The sequence below is a fragment of the Porites lutea genome, chromosome 9 (genome assembly GCF_958299795.1).
Source record: "Porites lutea chromosome 9, jaPorLute2.1, whole genome shotgun sequence".
Lineage (NCBI taxonomy): Eukaryota > Metazoa > Cnidaria > Anthozoa > Scleractinia > Poritidae > Porites > Porites lutea.
The window spans coordinates 23,417,553-23,435,652 of record NC_133209.1 but is presented as its reverse complement, the minus strand read 5'-3'; the positions used below and the strand labels follow the sequence as shown (position 1 = coordinate 23,435,652).

The following is an 18,100-nucleotide window of genomic DNA, read 5'->3' as shown; positions in this document are numbered from 1 at the left end:
CATTTTTATTTGCAATTTTTCATTGCTGCTATCATTATTTTAATTTACTATTTATTGTCAACAAATAAGTCCGTTTAGGGATGAACTTAAAGTGGAAGTTCAGTGGTTAGAGAACTTTGTAAGTAACTTTTTGAAGTATTTTGGTCATTTGAAAAGAAGCGAGGGCTTGGGGAAAATCATCTTGGAGGGAAAGATAGTTGAGAAAAGAGAAAGGGAAAGACCAAGAAGGTAGTAGGAAAAGGACATACGGGACACCTTTGACAGGTCAATAACAGAAGTTGGACGTTAGGCACTTGACAGAGGTCGTTTCCGCCATTCGGTCGAAGATGTTACGTCCAGCAGGATAAGCAGTAAATGATGATGATGATGATGATAATTTATCGCAATTTTTTAGTGCTGCTAATTTGAAGTTCTTGTAAGTACAAGTATGTATAGCGTTAAAAAAATTAGTTGTAACATACACAAAATGCTCCTGTAGAGCTATAAAGTAGATATCAAACAAATTCCATAAGGCAGCAATAACCATAATAATCTTTTTGGTGAGTTTTGCAGGCATGGCATTAAAACTTGAAAAGGTTAGCCCAACTTTTTCAAGTTTCAATCCATATCCATCCTTACCATCCGTTGCACCAGGCGACACAAAGCTGTTTCTATGCCTAAATATAGTCTTAAATAACAAAACTGGACCATTATTTTTTAAATTCAATCGATGTGAGAAACGTTTTAGCTCCATTATGAAGATAGCAAATAGCGTGGACGTAGCCTCCTCAAAGCTTAGAGCGTTAATGCCAAGAACCACAACAAGTGCATATGTTAAGGTGCAATGATAATACTACAATAAACAAAAACTGAGACACTCAAAGTCCTCGTCTTTTTTTAAAATAATCATTAGGCATTATTCTAGTAAACGCGAGGATTTCAGGCTCAGCATAAGCATAGGAGAGTGCCGAGTGTCGTCTCTTTTTGGCGGCGAGGGACGGCATGTAAATCAAGAGGTTATCAGTTTTTCACTAAAACCGTTTTCGCGGCCGGTTTACATTGCTGGAAAATTACTTAAGATGCTGGAAAGATAACGAGTCTAAATTGTACGCTTTCTAAAGAGGTAATATTTCTAAACGTTTTGCATAGTTTAAAACTGCCGCGTGATGGACCCTGGTACTCTGTCCTCAGTAGAATAGTTGAAGTATTGTAGCCTTAAACATCAATTTCAAGTAACAATATTGTAACATGCAAAACGAAAACCATTACGTTTGCTTTTTTGATTTTGTGTTTGTTGGGCTGTTTTATTTGTTCGTTTTTATCAGCTTAACGTTAATTGTATTATATATAAAAGCGTTAAATAAAGGCTAAAAGCTTGTCTCTAGCAATTCATTGTCACAATCTTCTTCTGACTCAGTCGATTCTTGCTCGTGATAATAATCTTTAGATTCGTCCACTTTGTCAAACTCAAAGTATTCCACTCTCTCCAGTAATAGGTTTTCCAAATGTTTAACAAGATCTTTGAAACCTGGTCTTTCCTCAGGGACTTGTTTCCAACAATTTGTCATCAAGGAATATCTGAAACGCAAACGTGAGTAAAGATATCATCATCATCATCATCATCATCATCATCATCACCACCACCACCACCAGCATTAGAGAGATTAAGCGCTGCGTCTTATTTCCCGCGAACGGTAGAGAGGGTCACGTGACCTGACTTTTTCCCACGTTTGCCGTTTGCCGGCCGCCGTTTCAACGCGAGGAGGACATTTTCCCGTTTGGAAGAAACGCGAAAACGTGAGTATTTGCAGCCCATTTGTACCGACTATTCCTTCATTTTGATCGCTTGTTTTTATAGCTATTCTTCGTTTATCAACCTTCTTCTACATGTTCTGTTTGTAAAGTAGACTGCAAAACTGTCCGTATTTTAGCGTATTCGCGCGGAAGTCAAACAAAAGGTCTTGAACGAGGCTGAAAACAGAGAGCGAGACTGGGAAGAGAAGCTAAAAATTTTTCTTCTCTCGCCTCACACGCCCTGTGGGTGTGTGAGGCTCGCGCGCTTCGCGTGCGTAAGACTCTTACGCCACGCTTTACCGATTTCTTTACTGATTTTGAGAAAAAAACCAACTGTTTTGCAGTCTATTTGTAAAGCTAAAAGAGTTTCAAATTCGAGCGAAAAAAGGCAACTTTTTTTCTCTGTATATTTTTTTCCAGTCACTGTGAAGTCAGTATATGGCGTAGTTTAGCCTCTTTTATTCAAAGGGAACAGGCTGCAAGTTATTGATGTTACACTTGTGTGTATGTCATGGCTGTTTATCAGCAAACTCTCGGTAATGATCAGTAACGTTGATATGTGCAGCACCAAAAGGTATGATTTTTGACCCCTGTTAAACTAGAATCCTGTTTAAAATCCGAAAATTAAAGGTAAGCATTTTGTACTCTCACGGAACCAAGGAAATAAATGTATATTTTTCATCATCAGAACCCTCTGATTGGTAAGCAGTTCAAGGCTGACTTTTTGAGAGGAAATTCATATATATTTTGGTTTGAGATACGGATAGGGTAAAGGTTTGATGTCGCACCACCCCACCCCACCCATGTAACTTACAAATCATCAGAACACAAATCAGGTTTCTCCAATCTGTAGCCGGTCCTCAGGAGCCTGAAAAGGTTTCTGTTGCTAATAAGTGGATACGGTGAACCACCTATGAGAATTAAAATTCCGCATAATTATGTAAACGTTTGCAAGGTCTAAAAACCAAACAAGAAATAAAAAATCAAATAGGATAGGAGAATATTGTATCCATTCCGGCAGTGACCGACTTTTTTTAGGGGGGAAAGCTAACAATTATTAATAACATCATCATCATTATCATCTTCGTCCTCGTCGTCGTCATCTTCTTCAAGTATCATTATACCACAGTAGTATACACCTAATCTAATTGCAATAACGTTGTCGTAGAAAAATTAAAAAAGAAAAAAGTCAAATAGGATTTAATTAGGCTAATTAAGCCTCATTCTCAGCCTGGATTCATTTGCAGCCGTTGCACTCCCCGCTGGAATTTTTTTTCTATCGTTTTTCACCTTCAAAACAATCAGCAAATTCCAACAGGTAAATACGGCGTCCATGTGTGGATGCTGCAAAAGAATTTACTAGGCTTATTAGCCTAATGAAATGCTATTGCTATTGCTATTCCTTTTTTCCTTTTTCTATGACAACAACGTTTTTCCAATTGGGTGTATATAGAAGAAGCAAGTGAACTTGTGAGGGTACAGAACCTATTCACGGATGTTTGTTTCTATCCTGATCTGTGAGTTACATACACCACATTTAGGATAGCTCAGGCATAACAACTGTTGACGAAATATTTATCACTGTCAAATAATCAGCTTAACAAACGATGCAGCTCATTAGACAATTTGGTTTGTCGACGTTTGACTTGTGTTGCTAACCAGTTTCAATGATAAATAACGATCTTTCTTTAGATCGTGCTGCGTAACAAAACAAAGCCGCCGAGGCTTAGAATAGCAAGATAGGCCCGAGTCAAACGTCAAACTGCACTACGAAGAACCTATAATGATAACGAGTGAGAACGATAGATTGTTCTCCTTACCGCTATTAGAGTCGATGATGATCGATGATGTTTGACCAATCTGGACTTTAGGGAGTGTTTAATAATTTGCCTTATTTGATTTTTTGCGTTCGCTTTTGTTTTGTTTTTTTATATATTTAATTTAATGAATTTGTTTTTTTTTTTTGGAGGGGGAAGAGGGATCACTATTTAGAAAGAAAATGTCTAAAGTGAACAGCAAAAAAATAACTGAATAAATATAATCACCAATTGTTGCGATCTCCCATAAGACTATACCAAAGGACCATCTGAAAGAAAATACATCTATTTTCACTTAAAATAAACCTCAGATCCACGAGACCCAAAAAATAGGTATATATATTTTGCACAACATTCAAAGCAATAGTATTACAGGGCGGGACGACTCTCTTAGCGTCTTTCTCAGACATGAGAACAGGCATGATTCTTATTTCATGTTACAACTGATTTTTTTTATTTTTATTTTCGTACCATCCAACGTTCATATCCGATCTCAATGTCTTACAAAAAAGAAGAAGAAGAAGGAGAAGAAGAAGAAGAAGAAGAAGAAGAAGAAGAAGAAGAAGAAGAAGAAGAAGAAGAAGAAGAAGAAGAAGAAGAAGAAGAAGAAGAAGAAGAAACAGGGCTGATCGCAGGCTATTTCTGTGCTGCAGAACTCACCTCATGTCTATTCGTCTGACCCAAACACACAACTCCCGGTCATTTTGGTCTAAATAATTAAACCTCATTTATACGACCATTCGTTAAACATGGTTGGGTTCATGGGCGAATTGGGTAGTTAACTAGTACTTATTTGATACCCTAAATGAGTAACTGAGCTCAGTTAGGACCAGAAAAAAGTACTTACACATCGCTCTTAGAAGTGAAAATCTGTTCGAAAATAGATTCAGGAGCCATCCATTTGATTGGCAGTTTCTTCTGCCTCTTGACTTCGTAAACTTCTCGGTACAATTCTCGCATCAAACCAAAGTCTGCGATTTTGACCCTTTTTCCATGTCCAAGGAGAATGTTTCGCGCCGCAAGGTCCCTATGGACGAGGCCCCTCTCAGATAAATATTCCTGTCCAGAAAAGAAAACAAAAAAGAATGACCGAAAGAACGAAAGAAAAAAGATACGAAAACAAACGATATAAGAGAAACGAAAACCGCACAAATTACGTAAATAGTAATTTTAAGGGACAGACAAGCAGAGAGACGTATTGTAAAATACGCCATGGTCACCATGATAAATGTTTTTTCCTTCTTCTTCCTCTTTTTCTTTTTCTTTTTTTTTTGTGTGTGTGTCCTGGTATTGAAAGAAGCAAGATTTATTTTACATTTTTTGTGGTTATTTCGGTAATACATTAAAAGCTCCCTTACGCATGCAGCCTCGGGAACCAGAAAATCAGTATCCGGAGCTTCTCTTTTACAAGAAAGGTTCTTATAAGTGGAAAGCTCAAAACGGAGTTTTGAGAAGGTGGGCGTAGGGTAGGGCTGCCCACTCACGAGATATCCTACGTTTCAGGCGTTTGAAGGGTACGTCTCGCGCCTTTATTCCCTTTTCCTCTTAATCCCCCGGCAACAACGCCTATATTAATGCTCCTGAGAAGACCAGGCTCCACGTTTCTCGTCTTTGTGCGCCATGGTATTCTAATGACATTAAGTGTAGTAAAGATTGTTTAGAGAAAGCTTAAACGCAAAAGGCAATCTATAAGTTACCTGCGATAGATAACGCTTTTTTAATCCAGAACAGGATTTATAACATCATGAATTGTCTGAGCTAAGCTCATACTGACAGCTACGTACGTATGATTAATCATTCATTCAAGAAAAAAACTTGAGCGTAGCAATATAGCCCCTCACCATGCCTCGTGCTATCTGCCAGGCGAAGGACATGAGATCCAAGGGACAAAATAACTCGCAGTCCTCGTTGCATTCTTGATTATTGTCTTTATCGTCAAAGACTTGATTATCGTCTTCAGGAGGCATATTTTCGTCCTGATTTAAGTCAGAAAATACTACTATGGGAATTTGGTCATTATTAACGTCAGAAGGCTCTATCTCGTCGACTGCAACTGTTGCTTGTTTATCTCCGGACCCCGCCTAATGAAAGCAATGGAGTATTTATGAGCTTAGATGAACTTTGATTGGAGATTTTACATAAATACTTTTCCCTTATCAGACCTGGAAAGGGAGTCTTGGAAAGCTGCTGCACACTAAAAATTAAAAAGATCTGTTTGAGCCCCAAAGTGCCAATTTAGCCCTCCCTGCCAAAGTCTGATCCAGCCTCTCCTTCCAGGAGCCATTTAAGCACAATGTAAGCCAAAAATACCCCATCAAAAGCCTGTTTCAGCCCACGCTTGGACTCACTTGAGCCCTTGGGTCCAAATCAGCCTTAGATAATTGGTTTGTATTGGCTTAGATTAAGGGAGCCACATTAGACCCAAAAATAGGACTGTATTTTTCCTCACTGAAACGGTCCCAGGGATAAAACAGATTTTTCTTAGCTCAGTTGGGAGAGCGCCGGTCTGCTGAGCGGGAGGCCGTAGGTTCAAACCCCGGTCGGACCAACACTCAGGGTCTTTAAATAACTGAGGAGAAAGTGCTGCCTTTGTAATAACATCCGCAAATGGTTAGACTTTCTAGTCTTCTCGGATAAGGACGATAAACCGTAGGCCCCGTCTCACAAGCCCTTGCACATGTAATAAATCTGTGGGACGCTAAAGAACCCACACACTCTTCGTAAAGAGCAGGGCACGTAGTGCCCGGTGTAGTGGACTATCTCACTTTCACACTCATGTATGGGGGCATCATCACTCATTCCTTCAGTACTTGTAAACTGCACCCTAAGCAGTCTGGCAAAGTCCCCCAACAGTGCTGTAAATTATCCCTGAAAAGCCCTGTGGGGAGTGGATAATAAGATATTTACAATAGTTCCCTCGCTGACTTTGATTAAATCTTTAAAAACCCTTTTCCAATGCCCATCTGACTTTCCTTTTTTTTTCGGTTAAAGAAACGTTATTGTTTTTTTTTTTGTTTAAGAAACGAAATAGCGTCTTTTTATTCTAACGGACCACTTTGAATTCTGTATCAAATCAAAAACAACTTCTAGGTCAGAAAAGGAAATTTTGAAGTATATTTGTCTTCTAGGCTAACAGAGAGTTTTCAAATTTCCCTTATCTAGACAAGACATTTTCTTTATTTGGTTTTGCTGTTTTATTGTTGCTTCTGTTTTTTTCTTTTTTTTTTTTCGTCTTGAAGGTATTCACTTTATAATAACACGGCAATTGCTTATTTGAATGAAAACCTGGCGCAAAGGTCCCATAACTAAACAAGAAGTACGTGAGTAAAATAATTATTCTGACCGGAGTTTTCATAATCGAAAGAAAATAATTTTAAGCAACTGGTCGAAGGAATATTAACTTACCACGTCATAGCCGCTAAATCCAGTTACTGACTTCGTATGCAAAGTCCTGTTTACAGTCACTGTAGTATTGGGGATCTGGGCAACGGATTAGAAGATTAATGCAGAGTTCATAAAGTAAGAAACACTTCATCACTGTTCCTGAGTTGAAACAGGCAATTTAAAATTTTGTTCCCCCAGAATTTCAATGCTTTTTTTTCATCAGTTTCAAACATTGAAAATCGAAGAAAACATATCATTATATAAACACCAATGAAATACCAAATGAGCTTTCGCGCGAAAACTTGATATCTTCACAAGTGAAAATAACATGTTATCTCCACATGTGAAAATGTCACCATTGCAATGGCTTCAAAATAAACCGCACCTTTCAGACCAAAAAACTATTTCAGTAAAATGGTTTGGCATTTCATTGGTGTTTATATAACAAATAGAACATTACATGGTCGCTTGGAGATAAGAAATTTCTCTTCTCGTGTTGAAAAAAATATTTCACGAGTGAGCGCAGCGAACGAGTGAAATATAAGCATGGAGTTTCCGCGCTCGTTTCTCAGACGTCATTTTATGGGGAAACTAATGGTGGGATCGGGAAATGTCGACTGTTTACTCAGGCAAGACAGAAAGCAAAAACAAACAAACAAAGAGAACAAAAAACATCAAAGCGAAGAAAAAATAAAAGATAAAATATAAAAGCCTTCTGGCCGTTTAATACTAGATTTTTTAAACTAAAGAACCTACTGTTATAGATGGACTAACACGGTTTCAAATGAATCTAACTGAACCTTGATTAAGTACTCGGTAATACCTGTCTTCTCTTGCGTATCAACCATTGACGCAAGTCCCCATGCGCGACATACTCAATTATCAAATGAAATGGTTTTGTGGTGGTCCAACAGCCGAGAAAACTCAATACATTCTGGTGTTTTCCTATTGTTTTCATGAGTTCTATTTCAGCCAGGAACTCGCTCTGCTGCTCATCTGTAGCGTTACCTAAAAGCCAAATAAAAATCAGTACAAGAAGTAGAATCTTGACTTTAAAAAAATAACACAAATGCCTGGGAGAAATGGATACTAGGAATTTATCAATTAATTATCAGCCTCAAGATAATCGAAAATGGACTTACACCTATGCTCAAGGAGACCGATTTATCGTCAAAAATTTGATTTAACTAATAAAAAAGAAATTGTTGTAGAAAATATACTTTTTCGTGAAGAAAAGAGAACGAAAGTTTCATATTGACTTTTGTGCAATAAAACATGCTGTACGTGTTCCTTCTAGAACCAAATCCACAATTTTCTGCTAACGAAAATGGCAAAATCTCTTGCTCTCGAGGGTGCGTACTCAATATTTTTATTCTTTTTGCATTTAATTACTTTTTTCAGGGATATTTTTGATAGCCGCGCCAGTTTTGCATCCTAAAGATCCTGCATGTCGTATACATTCTATCTCTTACTTCGGCTATCAATAGGCATGAATTAAGGCTCACCATGAAGCTCCTTAACTGCAACATACTGCTCCTTCCTCCTTTTAGAACATCCTTGTTGGCCGGTGAATAACTCCAGTCCGTTTGTAAGTATTGCTTTATGAACCCTACCGAAGGCCCCTTCACCTAAATCCTCGACAAATGTTGTTCTTATTGGAGGAATTTCACAGCTCTCTAGAGCTTCAATATCTTCGAGAGTCCTGAGCAAAATAACAACAACAAAAAAAGGTTTCACTTTTCATCGTCAAAATTACATTCATCCTCCTTCTCTTCCTCCTCCTCATTATCATGATGATCATCATCATCATCGTGCCTTCTGCAGCTACTTAGTAACGTGGAAAGACTTCATGACACGGCGACATTTATTCAGCAAACTTACCTCTTAGAAAGTTTGGCTGTTTTTGGCCGTGATCTCCACCGTTTGACTGTAAGAGCTAACAGGGCAGCGATGAATGCTAAGCATCCAAAAATGATAATAATCTTTAGATCAGTATCCAGAAATGACCCTGTAGAAAGAAAATTTAGGAAGATCAACATGAGATTTAATTTATTTTTTTGTTTGTCTGGTACTTCAATCAGGTTTAGGAGATGATCAAATTAATTGTGTGATATAGGATTTTATACCGGATTACTTTTAATCGATCTTTTTAGCTCGCCCCTATCGCCGTCAGGACTGGAGTCAATTTTGGCAATCTTTAACCCAAACAATTAACTTGTGTTACCCATAGTAAACAGTTTTGACCCAGTTAAAAGCTGCAACTTGAGATATGCTTTTCTCTCCTTGGCCTAATTTTGCGTACAACCTAACGGCACTTAAAAATGACTTTTATTAAAAGAAACGAGACCTGAACTTGTTCTGTTTACAGGATAAACCATTTGCTGTTGAATTCCCCCTGTTCTTATGGGCCATGCTTTCGAGGGAGATCCACTACTTCCAAGCGCGTTCCAGGCCTTCACTTCAAATTCATATCTTGTGGAACAGTTCAGAATCAACTCTTGCTGGTTTAAATTTGGATCCGTCACATTAATTGTTTTCCATTGCCCTTCTACTCGCTGTACTTTCTTCAGCCTGTAATGAACTGTGTAGAAGCGAATTGGGCAGCCATTTGATGGAGGGGCTGTCCACTTCAAAGTTATGTTACACCAAGGCACTTCTGTTTCAGTGTTAGTTATTGTTGGCGCTCCAGGGCGATCTGTTGGTTGTTGTAGATAAATACATATAACGTTAATGTTTCTGTAAGAGGTAATCTGTTAGCTTTCAAAAGTGAAAAACTCACTTACATGACGCAAATTCGTTTGTAAGGAAATTCTAGTTGTCTCTAAGTGTCAGTTGTAAAAAGTTACTCTACCGCGTGTTCAACAAAGCTGACAGACTTTTGATAGCGGAACACCATGGTTAAGAAAAATGGTAACCTAAAGATGGGAGAAATTTTGTTAATCACGCGACGCTCCGTCCGTCCGTACGTACGTTCGTCCGTACTTTTGTCCACCCCAAACATGTAAGCCAATGTCAGATGTCACATTTACTACCAGCACCAAGGGAACTAAGACAAAAGCCCGTCAGTTATATTCACCATAATATGAAGATGAATTGAAACCTATGAAAGCCGAGACTTTTTTTCGGCTAAATTTTAAGGTGGCTCGACTGGATTTTTGGTGGTTGACACCTCCCCAGTTTGAGCATCAACTACGTCGGCATAAGTAAAGATATGGAAAAAAGGTTACCACAGCTGTATTATATAAAGATGAAAATTTCTTATTATCTGGGTTTTATTGTAATCAGAGTCGCCATGGCAACGTAATGACGCCATTACGTTTTTCATTTATCTTTGTGTTTCTCTGTACCAAGAGTTTTTTTGAAGAAATCGCTTGAGGGAGTATGTACCTGCCATAATTGCCTCCATTATGGCAAAGTGTGAAGAAATTCTATGAGAGCGTTTTCGAAATATTTTGAAATGCAGTTTTAAGAATCATAAAAACAGTGAAATAGCATGCTAGCCACATGATTCGCTGATATTTTAAGAAAATGATAAGCTTTGGGAACGCGGCTTCGCCTCGTAGTGGTTTGATTTCATTGAAAACTGCATACAAAAAAAGAGGGGAATTGCTCTGGGCGATCGCGAGTAAGAAGAATTTTATTAACTTGCATTCAGCTGCTTTTGATACGGTTTTTGGACGTAATTTGGTCCATACCTAAAAATTTCGCATTTTTCGAAAAAACGCTCGATAATTTTTTTTATAAATTCGACAATCCCGAGATCAATCTTCAAGAAATATTCCCTGCAAGTTTCAAGAACATTGAAAACACGGAAGGCTTTTAAATAGGGCCTCAAATATAGCCAATTTTCCCCCCAGATTTTGTGTTTACTGGTGAGCGTCCTCATTATTCACTGGCATTGTTTTCAAGTTTTGAGGGTCTGGCTTTCCCGATCTTCTAATTGTCAACTGGTTTGCTTTAAAAGCTTTTTTGTGAAATAGTTGACCAATAATTACCTGCCTTTCCAGTTTTGATGACCTTTTCAGTTGACAAGCCAAAGCCAATTTCGTTTTTTGCCATCACTCTAACCACGTAATGTGTTTCTTTCTCCAGTTTTGTAAAAGCACAGGATTTAAATTGGAAATGATCTTCATGCCATGTGCAATTACACCAGGTTTCCCCTGAATCGTTCTTCTTTATTTGAGCAAGGTAAGTTGTAACTGGTCCCCCGAGTGCTTCCCCTGCTGGTGAGTTCCATTTGGCGTAAATATCATTACACTCTTCTGAAGTCGATAAATTCAAGATCGGTTGGTGTGGAACATCTGTTTGACAAATTCAAAATTAAATTATGAAAGAATTCAAAACACGTTTCATTGTTGAATGTAACTCGAAAGCTCCCAGTGGGTACTCTTGGCAGTGTCTTGGTGAATGTTGATTGAACGAATCATTTCTGGTTAAGTGAAATCTCTTGCAAAGGAATGAAATGATCTTTCAAATTGACTCTTAATGTATCAATAACCCCCTCACTGCCAAAAAAGAAGTCCAAGACAAAAATTTCCTTATTTCATTTTGTAAAATATCAAAACAAGAAGTAATTTTTAAAATTGATACTAATAAAAGAGGTTTCATTTGAATGTTCATACCGCATGGATTTTATCGCATTATTTTTTACAGCATGACACAAACGTTAGAACATGGCATACAAGATTCTATCATTTACGTTGGACGTAAAATGGTCAAAGAGCTTTTAGAGAAGAATACCCTTCCCAATTACCAATCTGACCGATCAGCAACGTAACAGCTAGCTTTTTTCTTACTACATAGGTACTATCCAGTCACCTTGCGCTGTTTTCAAGTTCCATCCTTTACTTTGGGTTTCACCAAGCTGGTTCCAAGCAGAGACAATTATTTGGTAATATTTGCTGTACTGAAATTGTAAGTTGTAAGTGGTAGCACCAGAAATGTTTATCGCTTGCCAACTTGACGTATGCGGTGCTTCTTCTCTGTAGTAGACAGTATACATTGTAATTGGACAGTTGTTGTCTGCACCGCCTTTCCAGGTGACTGTCACATTTCTTCCAGATACTTCCGTGTCGTTGTTCTTTATCTCGGGTGGTTCAGGAGGACCTAAAGTGGGCAAAAGTGTAGCAAATATTTCACAAAATAGTTCTTACTGTCCATGTTCAAGAGGATTTCGATTACATTGCAATATTTCTCCCCTAGTTGCCAGTTGCATTCATTTAATTAGGTAAAGGCCCTCACAAATTCCTTCGGTACTTGCTAGTGAGAAGAGTATAATATTTCTCAGGGACAGTGGCGGAACCAAGGGAGGGGCCCGGGGGCCCAGCCCACCCCCCCTTATTTTTAGACCAAACTGACGCCCGAAGGGCCGAAAAAAGTTTTTTTTGGAGACCGCCGCCCCCCCTCTTATCAAAGGGTCTGGATGACGGGGCCCCCTTCCCCCCCCTTATCTTAAGGTCTGGATCCGGCACTGCTCAGGGGTACATGTATTTCATAACCACTCCTCTTAATTAAATACTGATTGTTTTTTAGTAGTTTTCAGAAACCTAGAGATGAACATAACTGTAGTTGTCATGATCATTATCAGGGTCTCCGAAACCAAACACTCAATTTTAATTTTTTCGAGATAAAGCAGTATCCACAGGCAAAAAGCTTTTAGCGGTAACCAAGTGCAGCTGCTTGTATTGTTTGTAAAAGTGCTGCTGCATATTGCAGAAAATTGCATTGGGATTGGGACAATTTTCCTCTAATATATAAAGTGAACCAAATTCCAAGCCATACTCATAACATACTCAGACTCGTACCCAGCCGCCACTTATTTATTCTCGCAAAGAAATGTGCATGTGGAAAGGGAAATTGACGAGCGCAAGAAGAAAAAATGACGTCGCTTCGGGTTTTCTTCGGTTTTTATTCACGAATTCATTAAATCCTCCCCATTAATAAGAGCGCGAATACAGATAAGCGACTGGGTATGAGTTTGTAACATACCTGAAAGACCTGCTGATATAAAGCCATACGACCAATCGCTAGCTCCTTTTGTGTTGAAAGCTTGAACGCGAACATGGTACTTTGTTTTCTTGAAGAGTCCTTTGAATAAGCAGCTCCTTCCCTCAGAATGTGTTGTACAGTTGTGCCAGGTTTTGTTATCCATTGCTACCTCAGCGAGGTAACTTTTTATCGAGCCTCCTCCAGAATTGAAAGCCGGTGGTTCCCACAAGACATCGAAAACGCCGCACTGTTTAATCTCGACGTCTTTAAGCAAGGGTTTAAAGGGAACTCCTTGAGTTACCGTCGAAAAAGATAAAATTTATCAGTTAGACTAGAAAGCCAATTTAGTTTGGGCTGACGGAAGGAAAACATGGAGATTAAAAGTGCATTGACGTTAAAAGGTTTCTTGTTCAGTTCCTAGCTAGTCATGAGACATACCCCCAACCTTCAGGGCCTTTTAGGAAGTAAGTCCCTGTTCAGACGCCGAACTTTTCATGAGCCGAACTTAATGCATTAAATTAAGTACCATGAAAATTTCGGCGTCTAAGTCGATTAGGAACACCTGCTCAGCCGTTATTTACGCCTAGCCAGGCAAGGAATTTCGACTGTGGGTCGACTTTGGAACGGCTTTATTCAGATGTCAAATTTTTCATGTACCGAACCTACAGATGTAATGCACAAATTATACTTAGACTAGCGTATTTTTTAAGCAGTCTGTCCGAAATGAGCATTGTCCTCCTTTTGAATTTAGTTTGGCTGAAATCAAGATCGGCGTCTGAATCAATTCAGCCGGTCTAAATAATTTGGGTCGTCTCGAATTCGGTTCGGCTCATGAAAAGTTTGGATTCTGAACCGGGCCTAAGTAAAACTTGCCGGTTTATTGCCAGCGGTCTGGGTATTCCTTTATATATGCACTGTAGGTACAGCATCTGAGCAGTCTTTTGTTTTCCCCCGTTTATACAGCTTAGGATCATCGTCATCGCCATAATCATCATCGTTGTCGTCGTCAAGTCTAAGTGGGACTATCAATACGGCCATTTTACGCGCATGTATGCTTGAATGCACAACCATTTAATAAAAAGAGGAATGGCTCTGTTTCGGCATCACTTATAATAATTGCATAATTATCCAACGCTTTACAACGTGAGACTGGTTTTTATATAGTTTCATACCTATTTCTGTCCAGACGGATACAACTGAATTCGTATCAAAGACACTGTGGCCTCGTTCATTCCATGCTAAGACAATTATGTTGTATCGCTTGTCGCAGTCCAACCATAGATGATCACGATCGGTGATGTTCAAATGTTTTCGTTGCCACGTTGATAGCGTAGCATCGGCTGACACTACTGCTTCCTTGTAATGGACAGAATATCTTGTTATTGGGCAGCCGCTAGATGTTGGGGGTTTCCAGGACAGTTTGATACTACATCCAAATGGTTCTGCTTCTACAGTGAACTTCTCCGGCCTTTCTAATAACGTAAATGAAAACAGGCAGACCTTTAACAAATAATAATAACGTAAATAAAAACAGGCAGACCTTTAACAAATACTCACAGTAAATTAAGACCAATAGTTATTCTTATGATATGGCATTTTCAGGTTTGGTTTTGTGGTGCGGTGACTGAGGACTTGTGTAGACCTATTCTTTCGTTTGTCAGTGTTTTCTGGGAAAAAGCAGTAATTAATATAGTACCCAGTTCTGGGCTTGACCAGATGAGTTGTGAGTATTAATAATTGTATTGGAGAACGCATTCCATTTCTGTAAACACAACGTATTTTATTATTCAAAATATTTAACCCATTCTGACTGCTTTAATTCCCCGGATAACTCTTCACAACCAGCTAGATAGCGCTGATCAAACTTGGAAGATGCAAGGAATGTATAATCGATGATGGTATATTGCCGCCAATATTGCACTTCACATAACCAGGCCTACAGTGTTCCATTATCTTTTTAAAAGAAATACTTGGTCATACTTTATAAAGTGAAAATCACTTTTAGTCAAGCTTCAGGTTTGTGTAAGATCCTTAACTAACATACCTGCCATGGTTTTCAAATGTTTCTTTGTCCAAGGGCCATCATAATTATAGTTTATTGCTCTTAGCCAAATTTCGTAATCCATGTTGCTCATGAGTCCATCAAATATGTGTGTAGTACCGAAAGCTGGGGCACTAACGTTTCGCTCGGTTTTGTCACCAGTAGAGGAAAGGTGAATTTCCATCCTATATGGTAGCATTTCCCATCTTACTTCTATGGATCGCCCACAATCGATCGGCGTCGCACTGATAATTTTAGGAGAAGGGAGCTTAAAAAAAGTCTCTAGTATGTAAACAAAGAACAGTGAAGTATTTAGTCAGTGGAACAATAATGACCTCAAGAATACCATTACAAGTTTAAAGAAAAAATGCACTTTTGATATTCCTTGAAGAAAACAAAATGAAGGACGACGCGAATTAAAACAATGGCAGTAAAAACTGAGATACGGGCAAATCAATAAAAGCTACTTTGGCGGCACGAATTGTGAAGAAATTGGTCATCATGAAAAGCTGCATGCAAAGTATATTAAATATAAAGAATAGAGCTTAAAATCGACCTGCTATCAGTTTCGAATCAGTTGCAGTTGCGTTTCTTTTGGAATCAGGTTGAAATTAAATGCCGCGTCATTTCAAGCCACTAGCTGACTTATTTATTTATTGATAATCCTAGGGTTATAAGATTGTTGTGACAAGTGAGTAAGTGACTCTTAATCACACGAACTTGACTTGGTTGAAAACTTGAAATCAAATCGTTCTTTATCTTGAACTCAAAGTCAGATTGGTAATCGCTGACAAGCTATTCTTCTCTTCAAAAGTATAATCTCCCTTAATTGGGGTACAGCTACTTCTAACTCTCTCTTAAAGAAGGAACACATCGGAGTCCATGACTCGAGCATCTCACTAAAACAACCTTGCATCTTTGCATTTCCCTACAACACACAGTCCGGAACTACTTCTGACATTTAGTCATATGGAACTCATGACATGTTAATGCTACCATGTCGACTTGTTTTCTTGTAATTTTTGTCTGTGCTCTCCCAGAGTATATAACCTTGCTTCCACAGAACAGTTGAATAACAAGTGAAAAGCAAAAGCCCCTTGTGTAAGTAATGAATAACGGATTTCATTGAAAACAGCGAATTCCACTGCAGCATTAGTTAGCATCAGGAAAATATTCAAAGAATTTAAAATAGAGATAACAAGAAGTGCATGAGTTTACTTATTTCGGATAACACGACGTCATCTTCAGCTATTTTCATGTCTGACATCAGCAGAACACATTTATACTGCCCAATATCGAGTTTGGATACATTGCTGATGTGGAGATGCGTGATTCCATCTGATTGATTGCAAGAATTAGGCGAATCTACTCTATGATGAATTCCGTGCTTTTCCGTTTCCTTGAGCTTGCGTTCTCTAAGCTTCCACACCCAGTGGTACAGGTATAACTGGTGGTAAGCAAGATTGCTCGCCTTGCAGAATAATGTCACATTTTGTCCATTCCAAAGCTGAGGAACTACGGTCACTGGAGGATTCCAAATGTGACGTGTAAATATGAAATACAGTGTACATGAAAACAAAACAAAAAAAGAATTAAGGAAAGGATCTTTGGGAGAGCTACTGGTTTATCAGGTCTCCTCTCTTAATGGATTTTTTTTTTGGCCTTTTTTTTTTCATTTCGTAGAAGACAAAAAGAAAAAGACAAGCGAAATAAGCAAATCTGTCGATTTTAAAATGTGCATGACGCTACAGACAGTTAGAAATCCACACAAAACGAAAGCACCCTACCTGTTGGTCTCGGTATATCATTATACCCAACAGATGCGTCCACAATTATTGGCAGCGGTGGAGGACCTTCAATGTGATAGCACTATTATCAGAAATCAAAGCTCAATATGAAATTGAAGATTTTACAGCTTATTAAAATACAATATTCATCTTGTATATGTCAGAAGACAAATTCATTCGTGATTTTTCAATGGGATGAAACTTTTGAGAGTGCCTTCAGTTGCGCGCATAACCCTTCCTACGCGTGTCCCCTAAAGTCGGTCCGAAAAAAAGCAAACTGAGGGCCCAAGTGCTCGTAGTCTACATGAAATAGCTCTGACAACAACAGGTGGCGCCGTTAATGAGACCATAAAAAATATTGTTAAGAAGGAGAACAGACCACGTCCGATGATACATGAGGTTTCGGTTATTAAGGTTTCACAAGGTAATAAGAACTACGTATGTTTTCAGTCTGCTAAATTATTTCAGCGAATTAATATCATGCATTTTCCTCCCTAAAATTAACCACAACAGAGAAACATATACTTACAGGAACAAGAAAGAAGGATGTCTTTCCTCCTTGTAAAGTACTTGTTCCTTCCTTCACAGGTGTAGTTCCCAACATGATCAGGCTGAACGTTAGATATGATTAAGTGATGTGCCTGTTTACCCGACTTAACAATCAGTCCGTCGTATCTTAAGGTAACCGTCTCATTCAAATCACCATCGTGTAGTTCGTTCCCATTTCTCAGCCACTTTACTTCTGGTAAAGGTGACCCAGTGCTGTAACATGTTAGAACTTGAGGTTTACCAACAAACTGAGAAATATGATCCTCGTCAAAACCGACCCAAGGATTGGCTAAAAACAAATAACAGTGATTTTTAATACCATTCGAAGAAATTACAGATGTGGTTTGATTCTTGACGAAATATGATATAATAATAATTATAATGTTTTAATCATCCTTTCCCCTTATAGGGCTTTTCAGGGATAAAGAAACAAATAATCTAAACGGAACGTAACGAAACATGGTTAAAAACCCAAGTGGAGAGGCAAGCAATGTTGGCTATTTTACAAGTGTGGCCGAGGATTTCAACTCAGGACTTAACCGCGAGAACAAATACAGCCAGCGGTTAGGGCGGGACTTGAACTCGGGGTCTCCGGAGGCGAATTATGAGTCCATCGCTCTAACTACTCGGCCTCGACCACTCCTTTTAAGTCCGATAATTTTTTTGTCATTAGGCACAGCATCATGCATTACAAGGCAAGGCATCAAGCGGAAAAAGAACGCCATTTGATCATATTCAGATGTTAATTTGTCTAATAAGAA

At 38.6% G+C, this 18,100-nt stretch overlaps 1 protein-coding gene across 1 annotated transcript; it reads right to left on the bottom strand.

Moving 5' to 3' along the window:
* Nucleotides 1-609: 609 nt before the first annotated feature.
* Nucleotides 610-15,278, bottom strand: LOC140949066 (uncharacterized). Its single transcript, XM_073398312.1, has 14 exons — nucleotides 15,007-15,278; nucleotides 14,135-14,434; nucleotides 12,963-13,253; nucleotides 11,793-12,080; nucleotides 10,970-11,275; nucleotides 9,945-10,020; nucleotides 8,480-8,676; nucleotides 7,798-7,982; nucleotides 6,996-7,070; nucleotides 5,432-5,671; nucleotides 4,438-4,649; nucleotides 3,819-3,859; nucleotides 2,588-2,684; nucleotides 610-1,557 (listed from the first exon to the last, which is right to left on the bottom strand). The coding sequence occupies exons 1-14, from the start codon at nucleotides 15,200-15,202 to the stop codon at nucleotides 1,347-1,349; spliced, it is 2,715 nt and encodes a 904-aa protein (XP_073254413.1). The 5' UTR covers nucleotides 15,203-15,278; the 3' UTR covers nucleotides 610-1,346.
* Between the last annotated feature and the right edge of the window lie 2,822 nt (nucleotides 15,279-18,100).

Excerpts from the sequence above, each read along its gene's own strand:
- LOC140949066 (XM_073398312.1), bottom strand. The coding sequence starts at position 15,202 with ATGCTACCATATAGGATGGAAATTCACCTTTCCTCTACTGGTGACAAA. Across the intron at positions 7,071-7,797 it reads TGATACGCAAGAGAAGACAG|ATCCCCAATACTACAGTGAC; the intron begins GTATTACCGAGT and ends TCCGTTGCCCAG. Across the intron at positions 3,860-4,437 it reads TTCACTTCTAAGAGCGATGT|ATGGTCCTTTGGTATAGTCT; the intron begins GTAAGTACTTTT and ends ATTTTCTTTCAG.